The sequence below is a fragment of the Oncorhynchus nerka genome, linkage group LG12, assembly GCF_034236695.1.
Source record: "Oncorhynchus nerka isolate Pitt River linkage group LG12, Oner_Uvic_2.0, whole genome shotgun sequence".
Taxonomy (NCBI): domain Eukaryota; kingdom Metazoa; phylum Chordata; class Actinopteri; order Salmoniformes; family Salmonidae; genus Oncorhynchus; species Oncorhynchus nerka.
This window is the reverse complement of record NC_088407.1, coordinates 21,709,535-21,727,549: the sequence shown is the minus strand read 5'-3', so window position 1 is coordinate 21,727,549 and position 18,015 is coordinate 21,709,535. Positions and strand designations below refer to the sequence as shown.

Genomic DNA, 18,015 nt, shown 5'->3' with positions numbered 1-18,015 from the left:
TTGACTGGGCTGAGCGGGAACTGTACTTCCTCAGTGGTAGGGAGGCGAGCAGGCCAGAGGTGGATGAATGACCACCATGAATGACCACCCAGAGGAAGAGGGAGATCTACAAGGTGCAGACCCATACACTCTCAGAAAAAAAGAGTGCCAAGTAACACCAATTGTCCCTGTATTTAACCAGGGCAAGTCAGTAAAGAACAAATTCTTATTTACAATGACAGCCTACACCAGCCAAACCCGGACGATGCTGGGCCAATTGTGCGCTGCCTTATTATGGGACAGCCGGCTGTGATACAGCTTGGATTCATACCTGGGTGTCTGTATTGATACCTCTAGCACTGAGATGCAGTGCCTTAGACCGCTGCGCCACACGGGAGCCCTGTAGGAGAACCCCTTGAAAATAGGCTTTCTTTTTCAGGTCAGAGAGAACCCTTTTGTGTTCTAAATAGAACCTGGGTTTCAAATAGAACCTGTTAAAGGGTGCTATTTGGAACCAGAAAGAGTTCTATCTGATCTTAAATGGTTCTATCTGGAGCTTTTTTTCAGAGGGATCCCCTAAGAGGACAAGTGGTGCCACATATCACTCCTTTTCTGAGAATATAGGCCTTGTTCAAATACTTGAAAATGCACCCTTCCTTTCTACCTTCCTTCCTTGAAGTAATCACAGATTTGAATTGGTTGAATTGGTGAAAGTAAGAAGTTGGTAACCTTGCTTTCACCTATTGAATCAGTTATAGATCAGTGCTTACCTCAAGGAAACAAGGAAGGAAGGATTTATAAAGTATTTAAACAGGGCTATGCATTAGCCAAGAAAAGAGGGAACCAATCTGAATCCATTGTTCTAGTTCTCATTAATGATTTCCCTAACGGTCTGATTCATGTTGACCAGCCTATGACTAGGGACTGGAGTTTGACACGGTCCTGGTCAGGTCACAGGGCCAGTAAAAACTACTGACACTGAAACAATGACTTATGCATATGGGAGCGAAATGATTGTGCTTGTTCTTTTCTGACCTGAGTGGAAAATTGATTTCCCTAAAGGTCTAATTCACCAGAACTAATCAGCTTTTGTTCTCGTTTTGACAGCTTGCCAGACAGTATGACCTCCTTATTATCGAGGATGACCCCTATTACTTCCTACAGTTTGAAAAGGTAAAAATGGTGTAATTGTTTCATGTATTTTGACTTTGTGTGTTTTATTGGGACACAGCACTGGCATCACCCCTACTGTATATCATAAACAGGCTGCTCATGTGTTTCTGTCTGTCTGCCTGTCTGTCTGCCTGCCTGCCTGTCTGTCTGTCGCCCGGTGCTCCCACGTTTCTCTCCATGGACGTTGACGGGCGGATCATCAGGACAGACTCCTTCTCAAAGGTCCTGTCGTTATGGTGAGGCTCACTGTCAGATCTCCAAAGCAACCATGTGGGGTTAGAAGTCAGGGAGGAAGTAGGAAGTTAACTGTTTTCATTGAACCTTTATTAATGCAGGTTAATCTCTTTGAGATAATAATCTATTTGGCAAGAGAGGCCTGTTCAGTAGTCTGGGGTGGTCTAGTGGTCTATGCTGCTGCCTCTGGAGCAGAGGTCAGTTGTACCACTGCCAGAATGGATTCGAATCAGCACTCTCTCTCCTACCTTTCACCTCTATCTCCCTCTATCCAATAAACATACAAAGACTTTAAAAATATCGTTAAAAAAAGACAACTGTTTAGTTTCAGTTATTACACTATTACTAGTTATATCAGTGTAACTATTTTGTAGTAGTCTCTCTCCCTCTGAGGTCAGAGTGTTCAATGAGACACGTTGGCTATGTGGTTGTCTATTTACACGTCTGAACTTGTTTACAGAGGGATTAAGTCAGAATGTGTGTAAACAGCTTGTTAGTGGCACCTTGATATTCCAGTTTATGTTTGACAATTTAATTGCACACACACAGACACACACAGGATGCAAAAGCAGAGAGTGTTCCCTTCAGTATTAGTCAATATGGACCACAGGGACTCGTGTGTGTGTGTGTGTATGTGTGTGTGCGTGCGTGCGTGTGTGTGTGTGTGTGTGTAGGCTCTGTGGGCCCAAGCTGCTGGTGGACAGAGTGGTACTACACATCCAGGCTTCTACGATGCACACCAGCACCTTCACACAGGTGAATGAACCTCTACTTCCAACCCCAACACCCCCTTTAAAATACATGTCGTAATAAATTACCCCACCTTCCCCTTTAAAAGAAGGCCTAGTAGTAAACTACCCCACCATCCCCTTTAAAATAAATGTAGAAATAAACAAGTAACTACTATTATGTACATGTAGCATGCATGTCTTAGTAAACTTTCATACCACCCCCCTTTAAAATGCATGGTAGGTAGTAATGAAAACTTCAGCCATCTTTCATTTCATGTGATTGTATTTTCTACTTTGTGTCTAGTCTCTAGTCACTTTTTAAATACCATAAGAGGCTTCTTTCCTGTGACTGTAATAAGAGCAAAACTGGAAAGCTCCTGGGTGATATTCATCCGTGCACACCGTCGGAAAATGTTTCGCAACAGAAAACGAGAACAAGCGTTTCTTATTGGACAAGTTTAGGTAGTCCCTCCCCATTTTGGTCCGTTTGCTTCCCTTTGGTTCCTAGTGAATAGCACCATGATTAAAAAACTTTTAAAGTGCTTTTCCCAGAGGAGACCGTTTGGCTGGGTTTTAATGAGACAAATGCAATCATCGAGAGAGAGATTTACAAGTGTTCCATTTAATTGTGTGAATGTACTGTAACATTCTCAGTATAGATTAGTGACATAATTGTCTGTAATTACCTCCCAAATGGCACCCTACTCCCTATATAGTGTACTACTTTTGACCAGGGTGGTCAAAAGTAGTGCACTGTGTAGGGAATAGGGTGCCAATAGGCGGACACTCCCACGTTTCCCTGTAGATGAGAGTAGACAGAAAGTGTTGGTAGTTTAATCAGTGTCATCACCGAGGTTAACACAATGCTAATTCACCTTTCACGAACTGGCTGGAAGAGCCAGTCCCACTCAGTCACTGCCTGCTCTTTGTAGACCAACTGCATGTCATCGTGATTCACTCACACGCAGGAGGAAGTTAGGGAATAGATAAATGAGGATGTGTGATTAAAGAACAAGCACACTGTCTAGCGCCCTAGAATAGATGGAATTACATCGGTCGGTCTGATCGTCACTTCAGTTTCTCCTCAGTACATGTACATGATACAGAAGTATGGAATGTTATAGACAATATGGAATATAGAAAGAGTTCATTCCATTTGTTTACAATGTGAGAGAAGAAAATAAATCAAAAATACGGTCATGACATAGCTATACTGTATATTCCTTTTCCATGGTCAAGTTCTCAAAGGTTGGTAGTACCTTACATTATTGCTCAGTGGGGGCTGGTGAGAAGTCTCGCATGACTACCAAAACATTAAAATGTAGCTGGCCAGCGTGCGCACGAGATTTGGTTATTGGTGTCGAGATTGTGGTGACTTCCATCTCCCCCTCTCCAGCTCATTGTGTCCCAACTGCTGCATGGCTGGGGTCAGGATGGTGTCCTCAACAACATAGATGGGTAGGTCAAAGGTCGTACCAATGTCACCTGAATAAATAACACACCTACAGATGTAGGGTCTTAATTTGATCACCCTGTTGTTGCAGGAAATTCACACAAGCATTGATATTTAACCCTTTCTCCTATGCTGAGTCTCCTCCTACACATCTGAACAGCCAATACATCTCTGTTGCTAGACAGAACCTTAGTGATATCTGTTCTCCCTCACTTCATCTGACCTGACCTCTAACCCAAAGTTCTCACTCCTCCCCAACTCACGGCTGTCATGGTGACTAGTTCCAGGCTGTGTCTCTTCTCCTCCCAGAGGATCCCTCCTATAGGATCCCTGATGGCTAACAACAACATATCCCGACATAATGTAAAAATTACCCTCTCTCCCTCAGTGACATGAATAAGTATGTTTCATATTCTCAGAACACAATGTTTAGCGATGTTGGATCTGTATTGCTAGGCAGGAAACTAAGTGATATGGGCCATAAACGTTTCTTTCTCCCTTAACGTGACCTGACCTGACCTGGACCCCCTTCATCATTAATCCATGGCTCTCTCCCCTTATCAATGCCTGCCACGGGATCGCTTTTCCTATTCTCAGGACTTTCCCCCTACAGATAACCCTTCACCTCTGGTGTAGCCCCTCGGCTATGGCACCCCTCAGGTCTCTATTACAACTAATGATGAATAACTATTAAAGTTCAGAAATCCAAACCCATCAAAGCCTAACATTATGATAAAGCCATCACATAACACAGTGCTAGGAGCTTGTCAAAAGGTTATAACTAAAAAAGTCTATAGAGGAATTAGCGTTTTGCTAAAGGCATAATTCAAGAAACAATCCCTGCACCCAGACCCAACCCTTCTGTTTCTCTTTCCTGTGTGTGTGTGTGTGTGTTGTGTCTGTGTGTAGATGTGACAGAGTGGTGCACTCCAGCTGCAGGCATGTTCCTGTGGATCAAACTGAAGGGCATTGCAGACACCCAGCATCTAATCATTTAGAAAGCTCTGGAGGAGAAGGTGCACACACAAACAAACACACGCACACACCTTACCTCGGGCTCACCACAGCTGACACATACACTGACTAAACTAATACAGCCTGTTTGACTGAATGAGATTATGCTTGGGGTTCTAAAATAGTCCATTTATACTGAAGTCATGCATCTTTGAGAGGTTCCTGTCATTAAAATGATCTATATTTGGGATATTAAGGACAGGTTGGCTACAGGTAACCCTACTGTGTGTCTTGTGTTATTTGGTTGTCTAGGTTTCTAGTTCTACTCATGCATCATGATCAGCAGCAGGAGGTTTGCAGGGCGGGGCTAGTGTTGTCAGGAATAGGATGTGGGATAGGATGGAAAACAGCCAGTATTCACCAAGGCAAACGGATTTAAAAACCCACCGTTTCCCCTCCCACACGAGAACACTCCAAATCCACTCTGATTGGTCTGTTTCTATGTGAAAATAGCAGGGAACACTTTCAGATTTTATTTTATAATCTAACATGCGGGATTTTCCCTCACAGCACGAAACAATTTAATATTTTTGCAGTAGATTATTAGGCTTGTTATGTGCAGAGTGGGACTGGGAGAGGAAGAAACAAAGAGCAACTCTAATATCAGCACACAGAATCTATAAGCAGCAGTTTTAAGACACATAATTCTGAGCTTCAAGATAAGAGTGTGTGTGTGTGTGTGTGTGTGTGTGTGTGTGTGTGTGTGTGTGTGTGTGTGTGTGTGTGTGTGTGTGTGTGTGTATGTGAGTGTGAGGGCAAATGGAGTCTCCGGGCTATGATATAAGTTCATCACCACACCACCACCACAGTTTTGGCTCTGTCATGAGATTTGGTATGTAGGTCCTGGTGTGTTGAATATTGTCTGTTGTCCTAGGTGCTGCTCGTCCCTAGAGGTGTATTCATGATCAACAGCTCAGACCCTTGTCCTTATGTCAGAGTGGCCTTCTCCCTCTCCACACCGCAACAGATCGATGAGGTGAAGAAACACACACACAGACACACACACACACTTGAATTCAATAAATGAGTAATAAATATATCTTCTCTCTCTTTTTACACTGGCTTTCAAGAGGCTCTGCACTCATCAAGGAAGCTTTGTAAGGAGTACCTCAGATAACAAAAATATTAACTATTTTCATTGACAGAGATATATATATATTTCAAATACTGTACACTAATTCACACTTGAATCACAGAGACGCTAACTTACCTCGGACAAGATACACATTTTGCCTTGGAGATACAGTGCCTTGCGAAAGTATTCGGCCCCCTTGTTCACAAATGCTCTCCATCCAACCTCACTGAGCTCGAGCTGTTTTGCAAGGAGGAATGGGAAAAAATGTCAGTCTCTCGATGTGCAAAACTGATAGAGACATACCCCAAGCGACTTACAGCTGTAATCGCAGCAAAAGGTGGCACTACAAAGTATTAACTTAAGGGGGCTGAATAATTTTGCACGCCCAATTTTTCAGTTTTTGATTTGTTAAAAAAGTTTGAAATATCCAATAAATGTCGTTCCACTTCATGATTGTGTCCCACTTGTTGTTGATTCTTCACAAAAAAATACAGTTTTATATATTTATGTTTGAAGCCTGAAATGTGGCAAAAGGTCGCAAAGTTCAAGGGGGCCGAATACTTTCGCAAGGCACTGTAACTGTAATCACCATGTGGCAGTCATCGGCCTAGTTTAGTAGCTAGCACTGTGTAACTCTGTTAACATCTTTGCAACTAAATCAGCATTATTTGACCCAAGCATTTCTGAACAAAAAAATATGAATTGTTTTTAACTGTTTTTCTAACTTGAGAGGCACCTAGGCAGCTGGCCATGTGTTTGTGTTTCATCTGAAGCAACCCCTATGTCTCACTCCTGCTTAGAATTGAATGTGCAGTTCATTGAAACTCTGCTGTGTATATTTATTGGGAAATTAACACTTTTTCCACAATATCAACACTTGCTAATGCGAGATAGCTAGGGTTATGGATTAATGAATGGAGTCTTTTAATAGCATGTGTCCATTTCAGAGATTGATTCATGCTTTTAAAGCACCGACCAGGTCGGTCAATAATCCACCCCGGAAGGCAGATATGACCTACTTGGGTTGAGCCAAACAGTTTGTTATTTTTACCTGAACTTTATACACTCTCTTTTGACTACAACCGTTTGTGTGTGAGTGTGTGGAGAGAGAATGTGTGAAGAGAGTGTGCCTGCAATGTATACAGTAAGCTACTGATAGCATTGATTTAATTTGTTTGTATCCTAGTTATTTTGCCTATTCAAATTAGTCGTGTTCTGAATACAACTCATCTCATTGGTCATTTATATATACAAAGGGAAGGCTGAGGATTAAATAGAACCACATTTGGCCACTTCGTCAGTCTTCAGTACTGTAGTTACATCCATCAGATTGAACAATGCAGTGGTTGATGATGGCAAACTGCCTGGATCTCAGAGAGAGTGAGACACTGGCCTCTGTTTACAGTCTGGAGAACTGTATGTTAATGTCCTAGACTTCATAGAAAGACAAAGGGCAGACACAAAGCAGTAAGCCCTAAATGTAGCCTACAGTTTAGTTCATAAATGCACTTCATTCATTCATGAAAAAACGACATGTTTTAGTTGCTGTGTTTTAGTTCTTGGAAGAAGCTTGGGCTCCCGAGTGACGCAACAGTCTAAGGCACTGCATCTCAGTGCTAGAGGTGTCACTACAGACCCTGGTTTGATTCCAGGGTGTAGGCGGTGCACAATTGGCACAGTGTCCGGGTTTGGCCAGTGAATTTGTTATTAACAAGCTTGCCTAGTTAAATAAAAAATAAAAAGAAGTGATGATGTTCTTTTCAATTATTGCAATTTTTTTTTTTTTTTAAATCAATATCATACTTTTCTAGCTACATTTAATTCCACTAATGACACATTCATGATTGCCATGTGCACCCCTTCAGGTCGGATCAAATAAAGTTGGTGCGTTGCCAATGACCGTCCTAGTTTTCTTGCTGCTTGCTTGTAATTTGACTAGGGTAGGGAAGCTGAACGCTGCAGCGAACGAATGTTGTGTCAAGCCGCCAGCTGAGCAAAAGACAAGAGATTTGAGGATGTCGAATAAATAGCGGAACGCAGCGGTGTCCGAAAGACAGACGGCGTTCTCCTTCTTGACCGCATAACGATAAAACATCTTTAGTAACTAGCTCCGCAAACATAACAGTGGACGACTATTGTGTAAGTATGCAATCAGATGTTGGAAAACGTTATTAATCGAGATAGCGTTATCGCTAGCTATGATGATGGTTAGCTACTAACGTTAGCATTCATCATTCCCTGTACCTAGTAACGTTACTAGCTACAGTAACGGTTGATTATTTTTATGTTAGATAGCTAACGTTACTATATTAAACATTACATTTAACTAGCGAACTATACTATGTGAGCTACTTGGCCGTTTAGCTATATCAAAGAAGTTAGCTAGTTAGCCAACCCGTTGTGTCCTTTCCAGGCTGGCTAGCGACGTTAACGTTAGATTGCTAGCAAGCCTCCACTATTTTGCATCCAGACCAATATTAGCTTACTATTGCAAATAGCCCAGAATAGCTAGCTAGGTTAGCTACTTTTTTGCATTCAAATTGTCGGTCAAATAAATATATTTATACTACTAACTAACAGCATTTATTGTTATCAAGCAACTGATTTTAGACAATACGTTAGGCCTAACGTTAGCTAATAAAAATAGACCGAAAATAAATATTATGTAGGCGTCAATATTATAATTCTATAATGTCTGTAACATTGCAGCTCTATGTTGTAACAATGCATTAGCAGATACTGTTGCTGTAACGACAATATTACATTCATTGTTGGCTTTACAGTAAAAAAAACTGTTATTGTATTTGTTAGTGTTTCTTTGTTGTTGTCGGAGTCAAAGACTATTGGGTCGGAGTCATTTACCAACCGAAGGTCCCTGGCCTTATCTTTTGGTTCAGCAGAGAAATCATTACTATCTAAACAAACCAACTGTTCAGAATGTTCATGAGTACTTTTCTTTCTTTAATTGTTTTCCTCTTCCAGTGGAATGCTTCAAGATTTGGAGCAGAATACCAAATTGCCTTTCATTACCGCAATCAGGAGATAGCCAGTATGTGTTGAACATGAAGACGCGAGTGGCATGACAAACTATCCTCGGGGGAAAGCTACCGTCAGGAAGAAGGGGAAAAAATGAGTCGGTCAAGTGGCTACGGTTTTAGCCTCTTGCTACTGTCCACTATCAGCCTCTACACCTCCGGGGTTCTATCGGCGGTTTCAGATAGAAACAGCACAGAAAACGGCACGGTGGCAGATGGTGGATTTGTCCCCCTGGTGTTCTCGAAAGTAAGCCAGATCATCGCCCGCGAAGGTAACTGCGCGCTGATTGATTGCAACGTCACTGGAGAGCCTGTACCGAATATAAAGTGGTTCAACTCGCATGGAGACCTGCTGGACACGGAGACAAGTAAGTCAAGCTAATTGAATGTACAGTTATCAATAATGTCCTTGATGTGGCTTTAGCCACAGAATCAGCAGCTCTCAACACCAATTTGAACTGCCAGTGTCCGGCTTAAGGCATTACCATTCAAGTTCTATTTCAATAATAAGGCATTATGAAATAAATCGTGTGACTATGCAGACCGTCTGACGCAGAGGATGACAGGCATTAACACAAACTGTCATGAAAAAAGCTAGAATTATGATTTATAGTTAAAATAGCCTCAATCTCTGTAAATTACTGACTAAATCCCTCTGTATTTAAGTTTTTGTATGGCCAAAGGGCAGCATTTGTAGACTACAGTCAAAAAAAAATAGTGTGCTGTGTACAACGGAGGGAGGAAGAACAGAGAGGGGTGGGGGGTATTTCATAGGAAGGTCACATTGAGTAGTTGCATTATGACAGACTATGATGATATATATATAAAGGGGATTATTTGCTGCGATTATGCAATGCCAACCCAGCAGATAAGCATAATCATACATCAAAGCCATGATGATAACAAACCAAACAAGCTGGCCTGTCCCCTCTTTTTTTTCCAAAACCTCAAGAGTTAAAAAGTTACAGCCAATACTTAACTTCAGATACTAGATAAAGTACATAATATTGCTGGCATTGATAGGATACTATTGTCATTGTTTTCTCTTTCAGTTGTAATCTATCTACTGGTACCTATATGGAGGCAGATTGGTGGTCACTGCCACTACCTAACTGTTTGTAGATACATAATACAGTATTGAGCTGAATGTAGGTCATAAAAGAGGGAGGTTGTTAGTAAATATGAATGGCATCGGATAGTATACTAATAGGAGATTGAAAGGTAGGGGACTGGTAGGATACTAACAGGTAGGATATTAATATGAGAATAAAAGGTAGGAAACTAATAGGATACTAACTGGTAGGAGGATCCAATTAGCATACTAACAGGTAGAATACTAGTGGATAGAATTATCAGGTAGGATACTATCAGGCAGGAGACTAACAGGATTCTAACAGGCAGGAGACTAACAGGATTCTAACAGGCAGGAGACTAACAGGATTCTAACAGGCAGGAGACTAACAGGATTCTAACAGGCAGGAGACTAACAGGATACTAGTAGGATCCTAACAGGCGGGAGGTAGTAATAGGAGGAGGTAATAGGATACTAACAGGTAGGAGGAGGTAATAGGATACTAACAGGTGGGAGGGGGTAATAGGAGGATACTAACAGGTGGGAGGGGGTAATAGGATCATCCTAACAGGTGGGAGGGGGTAATAGGATCATCCTAACAGGTGGGAGGGGTAATAGGATCATCCTAACAGGTGGGAGGGGGTAATAGGAGGATACTAACAGGTGGGAGGGGGTAATAGGATCATCCTAACAGGTGGGAGGGGGTAATAGGATCATCCTAACAGGTGGGAGGGGTAATAGGATCATCCTAACACAGGTGTGGGGGGGGTAATAGGATCATCCTAACAGGTGGGAGGGGGTAATAGGGGGATACTAACAGGTGGGTGGGTAGAAAAGATGTAGAGAGAATACTGTCTGGGTAGAAAAGATGTAGAGAGAATACTGTATGTAGAAAAGATGTAGAGAGAATACTGTCTGGGTAGAAAAGATGTAGAGAGAATACTATCTGGGTAGAAAAGATGTAGAGAGAATACTGTCTGGGTAGAAAAGATGTAGAGAGAATACTGTCTGGGTAGAAAAGATGTAGAGAGAATACTGTCTGGGTAGAAAAGATGTAGAGAGAATACTGTCTGGGTAGAAAAGATGTAGAGAGAATACTGTCTGGGTAGAAAAGATGTAGAGAGAATACTGTCTGGGTAGAAAAGATGTAGAGAGAATACTGTCTGGGTAGAAAAGATGTAGAGAGAATACTGTCTGGGTAGAAAAGATGTAGAGAGAATACTGTCTGGGTAGAAAAGATGTAGAAAAGAGAGAGAATACTGTCTAAAAGATGTAGAGAGAATACTGTATGTAGAAAAGATGTAGAGAGAATACTATCTGGGTAGAAAAGATGTAGAGAGAATACTGTCTGGGTAGAAAAGATGTAGAGAGAATACTGTCTGGGTAGAAAAGATGTAGAGAGAATACTGTCTGGGTAGAAAAGATGTAGAGAGAATACTGTCTGGGTAGAAAAGATGTAGAGAGAATACTGTATGTAGAAAAGATGTAGAGAGAATACTGTCTGGGTCTAAGCTTTTAACCGTGTGAGTCACCTGCTATAAAACAGGAATGCTAAATGAGCATTGCGGGTTCCATTTTGAACAGACCTGTTGGAACTTGTTCTGGCACAACAATCATTATTGAACCACTAGGGCCTGTTACCTGTAGCATCCAAACAACATTAATACATTTGTCAATGTTTAGATTGATGTTTGTTGTGGTCATAGCTGGGGCTATTTTACTCATGGATGACGGTGAGCCAGTCAGTAGAAGACTTCATGCTCCACAAGGCTCTGTCACAGACCTGTTATGACATACACAACAGTTGTTTCTTCCCTGTTGCGCATTACTATTCTTTTATAGCTGTCGACACCTGTTTTTTAGAGAGCTTTTGCTTTCCACACACTCACGTACTTTCGAAGGAAGCCTTGAAACACTTCACACGGGGGCAGGGGTGTATACACTTAGTCTCTCTAGTCTCATGGAAATAAATTGATGTCCAGGTTCCCCGGTACATTTCCTTTACGCATTCAGTTTTTTTAGAGACGCGACAGAGAGGCTGGAGCCTTGATGGATTTAAGTGTGTGGGAAGCGAAGGTGTGTGTGTACTAGTCTATTCATGCTCTGTCTTAAGCCTAACACTACTCGCCTCCAGAATTGGTTTCATGTTCTCTCGCATTCTGTGATAGACTCTCTCTTTCTGAGTCACCCACCCACTCAGGATGAGCTGTCAGAATCTGGAGAGAGAGAGGGACGCGAAGTCATCCATCCATCCACTGTCTCACCACATGCCTACGTACGTTGATGTTCTAACGCAATGTCAGATGATGCCACTTCATGCAGCGATAGGAGAATAGTGGTCAATGTAGACCATGGTGAAATATAGCCAGGATGACATTCATACTGAACAAAAAATATAAACACAACATTAAAGTGCTGGTTCCATGTTTCATTAGCTGAAATAAAAAGAATCCCAGAAATGTTCCATAAGAACAAATATTGTATTTCTCTCAAGTTTTGTGCACAAATTTGTTTACATCCCTGTTAGTGAGCATTTCTCCTTTCCCAAGATAATCCAACCACCTGACAGGTGTGGCATATCAAGAAACTGATAAAACAGCATGATCATTACACAGGTGCAACTTGTGCTGGGGACAATAAAAGGCCACTCTAAATTGTGCAGTTTTGTCACACAACACAATGCCACAGATGTCTCAAGTTTTGAGGGGGCGTGCAATTGCCATGCTGATTGCAGGGATGTCCACCAGAGCTGTTGCCAGATAATTTAATGTTAATTTCTCTACCATAAGCCGCCTCCAACATTGTATTAGAGAATTTGGCATTATGTCCAACTGGCCTCAGAACTGCAGACCAGATGTAACCACGCCAGCCCAGGACCTCCACATCTGGCTTTTCACCTGCAGGATTGTCTGAGACCTGCAACCGGACAGCTGATGAAACTGAGGAGTATTCATTACTCCTGTATTCTGATTGTCTGGGCTGGCTCCCCAGTGGGTGGGCCTCTACCCAGTCATGTGAAATCCATAGATTAGGGCCTAATTTATTCATTTATTTAAATTTACTGATTTCCTTATATGAATTGTAACTCAGTAAAATTGTTGCATGTTGCGTTAATGTTTTTGTTCAGGATATTTAGCCTTGATAGGTATAACAAAAGAGCTTCTTAATAAATTGGATATTATACCAAGATTAGTTGTATCAGCAGTAGTATTAGCCTAGTAGTAGAGGAAGACAAACCAATTTCGACAGTGGACAGATGTTTGTAACACGCTTTAATGTGTGGCTGGCTACTTCCTTGGTTCAACATTTACATGATAGCTTGTTTGTTTGTGTTCCGCTCCAGGCGTTTGTCTCCCTGTTCACCAGCAAGCACCACATGGTGTTTTCCCAGACAGAATGCAGCTTCCCTCAGCCCCACTCTCTATTTAAATATTGATCAGTCTACATCCCAAATGGCACCCTATTCTCTATTCACCTTGTCATCCCCAGGTCGAAGCTTCGGAAACAGGACCTTCTCCAGGTTTGCTCCTAGGCTCTGGAACTCCCTCCCTCTAGCCATCCGTGACTCGGCGTTCATCACTATCTTTGTCCCTCCTATAGCCCCACCTCTTTGAAAAGGCCTACCCTTTCCCTTCTTTGAGCCCCACCCTCTCTTTATTCATGTTTTGTTTAGTCTGTTTAGTTTGTTTTGACTCCTGTTTTCTTTTTAATTTCTATACATTTTAAAGCGACATTGGGTCCTTGAAAAGCACTACAAAGGCCCATTTATTATTATTAAGTCACACTACTTTTAACCAGAGCTCTATAGGCCCTGATCAAAAGTAGTGCACTAAATAGGGAATAGGGTGCCATTTGGAATGGAGAATTATAAATAAACAAGGAACAAAACGCATCGTACTGTGACACTGTATTTTGAAAGTTCCATATCTAGAAAACTTGATTGTTGACATGCAACATGTTTTGGACTGTATCAACAGTGGACGAATGAAACAAAGATGGTTTCTCAGTAACTAATAAAAAGGGAAGACTGGTCCGCTTTGGGGGGGTCGAGGATTCCAATCCAAAGTATGTTTAAAAATAGCTGGTTGCTGGATTGCAGGCTCGAGGACAGTCCTGCAGTTGGCATAATATTATCACTCAATAATATCAATTATGCAACCTAATGAATCACTATTTGTTGCAATAAATTAATTACAGGAGTCCTTTATAGGCCTAGATTATGGGGGATAATGAATGAATCGAGCTCTGTGCCAAAAACATGCATTTCATTAGTGGCCTAGCCTGATTCCAAAAGTAACATGATGAGGGAGAGCTATAGAGTGGCTTCAGGACCCAAGAAGTACAGTGGAAGCATAAAAATAGAATGATTTTAGAATTTGGGGGTGGGGGGGGTTGAATGGGAATTTCTATTAATTTTCTTTCTATGCAGTGCAAACCCAAAGTCCTTCTCAGAAAGCATGGCAGCTAGCTATAAAAAGCTGTTGCATGTGACTGTCTTGGAAAAACTAGTAGATACCTTCCAGTCTAGCATAGCCTGGGCCTGGCTGCTGTCTTTGCAACCAGGAAATGCATATTGCACTAACCTTGAATCATACGAGGTTGGTGGCACCTTAATTGGGGAGAACGGGCTGTGTTAATGGAATGGCATCAAACACATAGTTTCCACATGGTTTCCAGGTGCTTGATGCCATTCGCTCCGATACAGCCATTATTATGAGCCGTCCTCCCCTCTGCAGCCTCCTGTGACTTGATTGATCCATAGAAAGGATAGCCCATTCCTTGAAAGGAAAATCGACCCTGTTTCTATGGTATGATATTTATTTCTGTAGCAATGTATCATGAGCTGTTCTAGTTAAGTCTGTCTTTTACCATTGTTAATGTGAAAAACCTACAGTTGGTTTGGGTGAATTTTGGGTTTAATTGGTGGGGACCGATTTTGAAGCTACAGTCCTCTAAATGACTGTCTCGGTCTGTCTCTTTCTCCTCCGAAAGGTGACAAGTGGTTGCTGACGGACGATGGCATCCTCAACATCACAGAGATCACGTTCGCCGACCGTGGCAAGTACACGTGCATGGCGTCCAACGTGCACGGCAGCGCCAACTGCACGGTGACCATGCGCGTGGTCCTGCACAGCGGGGACCTGGGGGCCTACTACGTGGTCGTGTGCCTCGTCACCTTCACCATCATCATGATCCTCAACATCACGCGCCTCTGCATGATGAGCAGCCACCTGAAGAAGACTGAGAAGGCCATCAACGACTTCTTCCGCACTGAGGGCGCCGAGAAGGTTTGTGTCGCATTTGGCTATACTTGTGAGGACCGTACAAAGACATAGCTAGTAACTTTGTGGGTGGGTGAGTGAGTGTGTAACTGTTTTGAATGTACATAGGTGATGTTTTTAATAAAATAAGAATCGAAACATTTCCATCCATGATAATTAATGTCCAATAAAGTTAAATTCCAATCTATTCTCTTCTATTTAAAGCTCCAGAAGGCGTTTGAAATCGCCAAGCGTATCCCCATCATCACGTCAGCCAAGACCCTGGAGCTGGCCAAGGTGACCCAGTTCAAGACCATGGAGTTTGCCCGCTACATCGAGGAGCTGGCCCGCAGCATCCCGCTGCCCCCGCTCATCATGAATTGCCGCACCTTCATGGAGGAGATCCTGGAAGTGGTGGGGGTTGAGGAGATGAGGCACACGTTCCTCCGCCAGGCCCCAGAGGGGCACCACATGGGCGGGGCATTGGGATGCCGGGCGGCCCTGGTGCAGGGGGCCCTGGTCGGGGTGGGGCCCGGCGACGTCTTCACCATCCTCCGGGAGAGAGATAGGGAGCGAGAGAGGGAGCGTTCTGGATCCACTGCAGCGGATTCTGACGACGCGTCGTTGCACGAGCAGCCTCAACACATCGCCATCCAGGTGTCCATCCACCCCCCGTTGCCCATGGAGGCCCCGGCTCTGGCCGAGGCCACGCCTTCATCTCCTCCGCCATTGGCTCCCCTGCACCTAGAGGAGGAGCAAGAGGAGCAGGGTTCCGAGCCGGAGCAGGAGCCAGTGGAGGAGGCGGCATTGGGGGTGGAGCTGGAGGCGGAGCCAGATCCAGAGGTTACTACTAAGCTACAGCCTGGTCAGGTGATTTACGAAAGCTATGTGTAAACAACAGGAGGGAAAAAAAGAATGGGATGAACGATCCTGTCCTATGCATTTCCCTCCCCCACCCTCAAAAACATAGAATATGTCAAGAAAAGGTCATTTTATTTCACTTCTCAACAGAACTAGCTTAAAACTGGAACCTAGATACTACGTATGTAGGTCCATCTGGATTATATTCTAATAACCTAGTCTGGATTCCAATAAATCAACTTGATAAGACATCGAGTATAATCATCATCCTTCATGTTGAATATATTGTGGCTGGAGAGGATAACCAACAAGCGATATGCGTAAGTATAAAGCATTGTAAAGGGCCATTTAATTAGTATTAGTAAGCAGACGAAAGAGCTGTTTGTTTTTCGTTTCAAGCATTTCCTCAATCGATTTCAGGAAGAAAAAAAACTATCGACTTGTTGACGGTTATGCTTTTATCTCTTTGCAGTATTATTCCGTTTTATGATAAATTCATCAATTAGCTCTTCAAGCTGACATTGTGCAATCACTGTTACTAAACAGACCACCAAGGCTTCTTTTGTTTCAGCTTGAAAAGACTGCACATTATCCTACCACTGTTACAACCAACCGACCTGAAGTTTCAGTGTCATGTTATAGTACGTCAAATGCATGCTGGACTCTGAGAAAAAATATGGATATGAAAGTGTGGTCTATAGTCAAATTTAGTCAGTTAAACTCTATACAAGTGATTTATATAGACTGATATAACTTCTGTAACGGCTGAATTATTGGATCACGAATAATATTTCAGGGGATGATTGAAGACCTAGATGTTTCAGGCCTTCTGGTCTGTGATGCACGTAATTAACAATTGCATAGCCACTATAGCCTTCTAGTGTGGTTCATTGAAACATTTAGAGAAATGACATGTATTATTATTATGATGCCCCTGTGGTGTTTTGACTTCCTAGATGTTAGACGTTTTACAATTTTGCCGCCTTTATACGGTCTGTTTCCAATATTTCCATCTTATTTTCTCCCATTTCCTTTTTGTAATATGTGAATGTTCTTATCTGGTTTTAATTGGGTCTCAAACCCCAGCCTCCTTCCCCTCTGTACGTGTTTGAAATTAGAGGCTTCATTGACAGTCTGATGCATGTGAAATGAGTGCGATGTATTGGGATTAGTCTTTTAACAGGACTAAAATACTTTATCTGCTTAATAGTCTGGGTGGGGGTTGATGTTGCTCTGCTTTAAACTATGCTCTTTTTTTTTTTGAAGTGAAAATAAAATCTGTGTGTTACCATGGTTTCCTCCAGTTTGGTTTGAATTGTGCAGTAACAAAACATTATGGGCCATCCTAGGCCTCTCCCTCCCTCGCTCTTTCTCTGAGGACCCTCATCGTCACCTGATTCATTCCCCCAATCAGCCTCGCCGGCTCCCACTACACCAAAACAAAAGGCACCCATTTTGTTCTTGTAACCATAGTTTTGGTGGTCATTATAGATGGGTCGCAAGCTAGCAAGAAAACATTTGTTTTAGCTCACTGCTCATCTTGGCAGGAAGGAATGTTCAAGGGAAGCAAACTAACCTAAGCATGCGTAATGTGACGCATACCGAGGGCAGTGTGCACACACGCATATAACTAGCCCAGTGGATGTTAAAAGGACAGGCACAAAGGCTTGTAGAGCAGATAAGAATTTGAATGGAAAACCAGTCCTAGGCCAGTGACTGACAGAGCTTGAACGATCCCTGTAATAGGAGACGTGTGTGAGAGAGAGAGCTGACAGTGTAAACTGACTGGCATTAGAAGCTGACTTTAGGCTTTGTCTTTGTACTGCTTCCAACTCTCACAGGAAAGGAGGCCTTCACAGAGACTGGTTTGTGTTGGAAGTCTGGGTGGCATAGTCCCTCTTTCTGTTCTTTAACCAAGTGTTTATTTTCTCTCAAGCAAGTGGAATAGAGAAACAAACAATATATACAGTAAATATTACACCCACAAAAGTTCCTGAAGAATGAAGAGATGTCATATGTGCAAATAAACATATGGGTTGTATTTACAATGGTGTTTGTTCTTCAGTGGTTGCCCTTGTGGCAACCGGTCACAAATATTGTTGCTGTGATGTGGGTCTGTGTAATCTG

General features: G+C 42.5%; 1 protein-coding gene across 1 annotated transcript; it reads left to right on the top strand.

Annotated features, from left to right (window-relative positions):
• The first annotated feature begins 22 nt into the window (after nt 1-22).
• On the top strand, nt 23-17,181 carry LOC115137950 (microfibrillar-associated protein 3-like). The gene is given in 9 exon segments (XM_065025399.1): nt 23-113; nt 1,087-1,152; nt 1,356-1,388; nt 4,480-4,586; nt 5,459-5,560; nt 8,642-8,780; nt 8,783-9,062; nt 14,759-15,054; nt 15,253-17,181. Coding segments are annotated over 4 exon segments (1,287 nt in total). The 5' UTR covers nt 23-113; nt 1,087-1,152; nt 1,356-1,388; nt 4,480-4,586; nt 5,459-5,560; nt 8,642-8,738; the 3' UTR covers nt 15,922-17,181.
• The last annotated feature ends 834 nt before the right edge of the window (nt 17,182-18,015 follow it).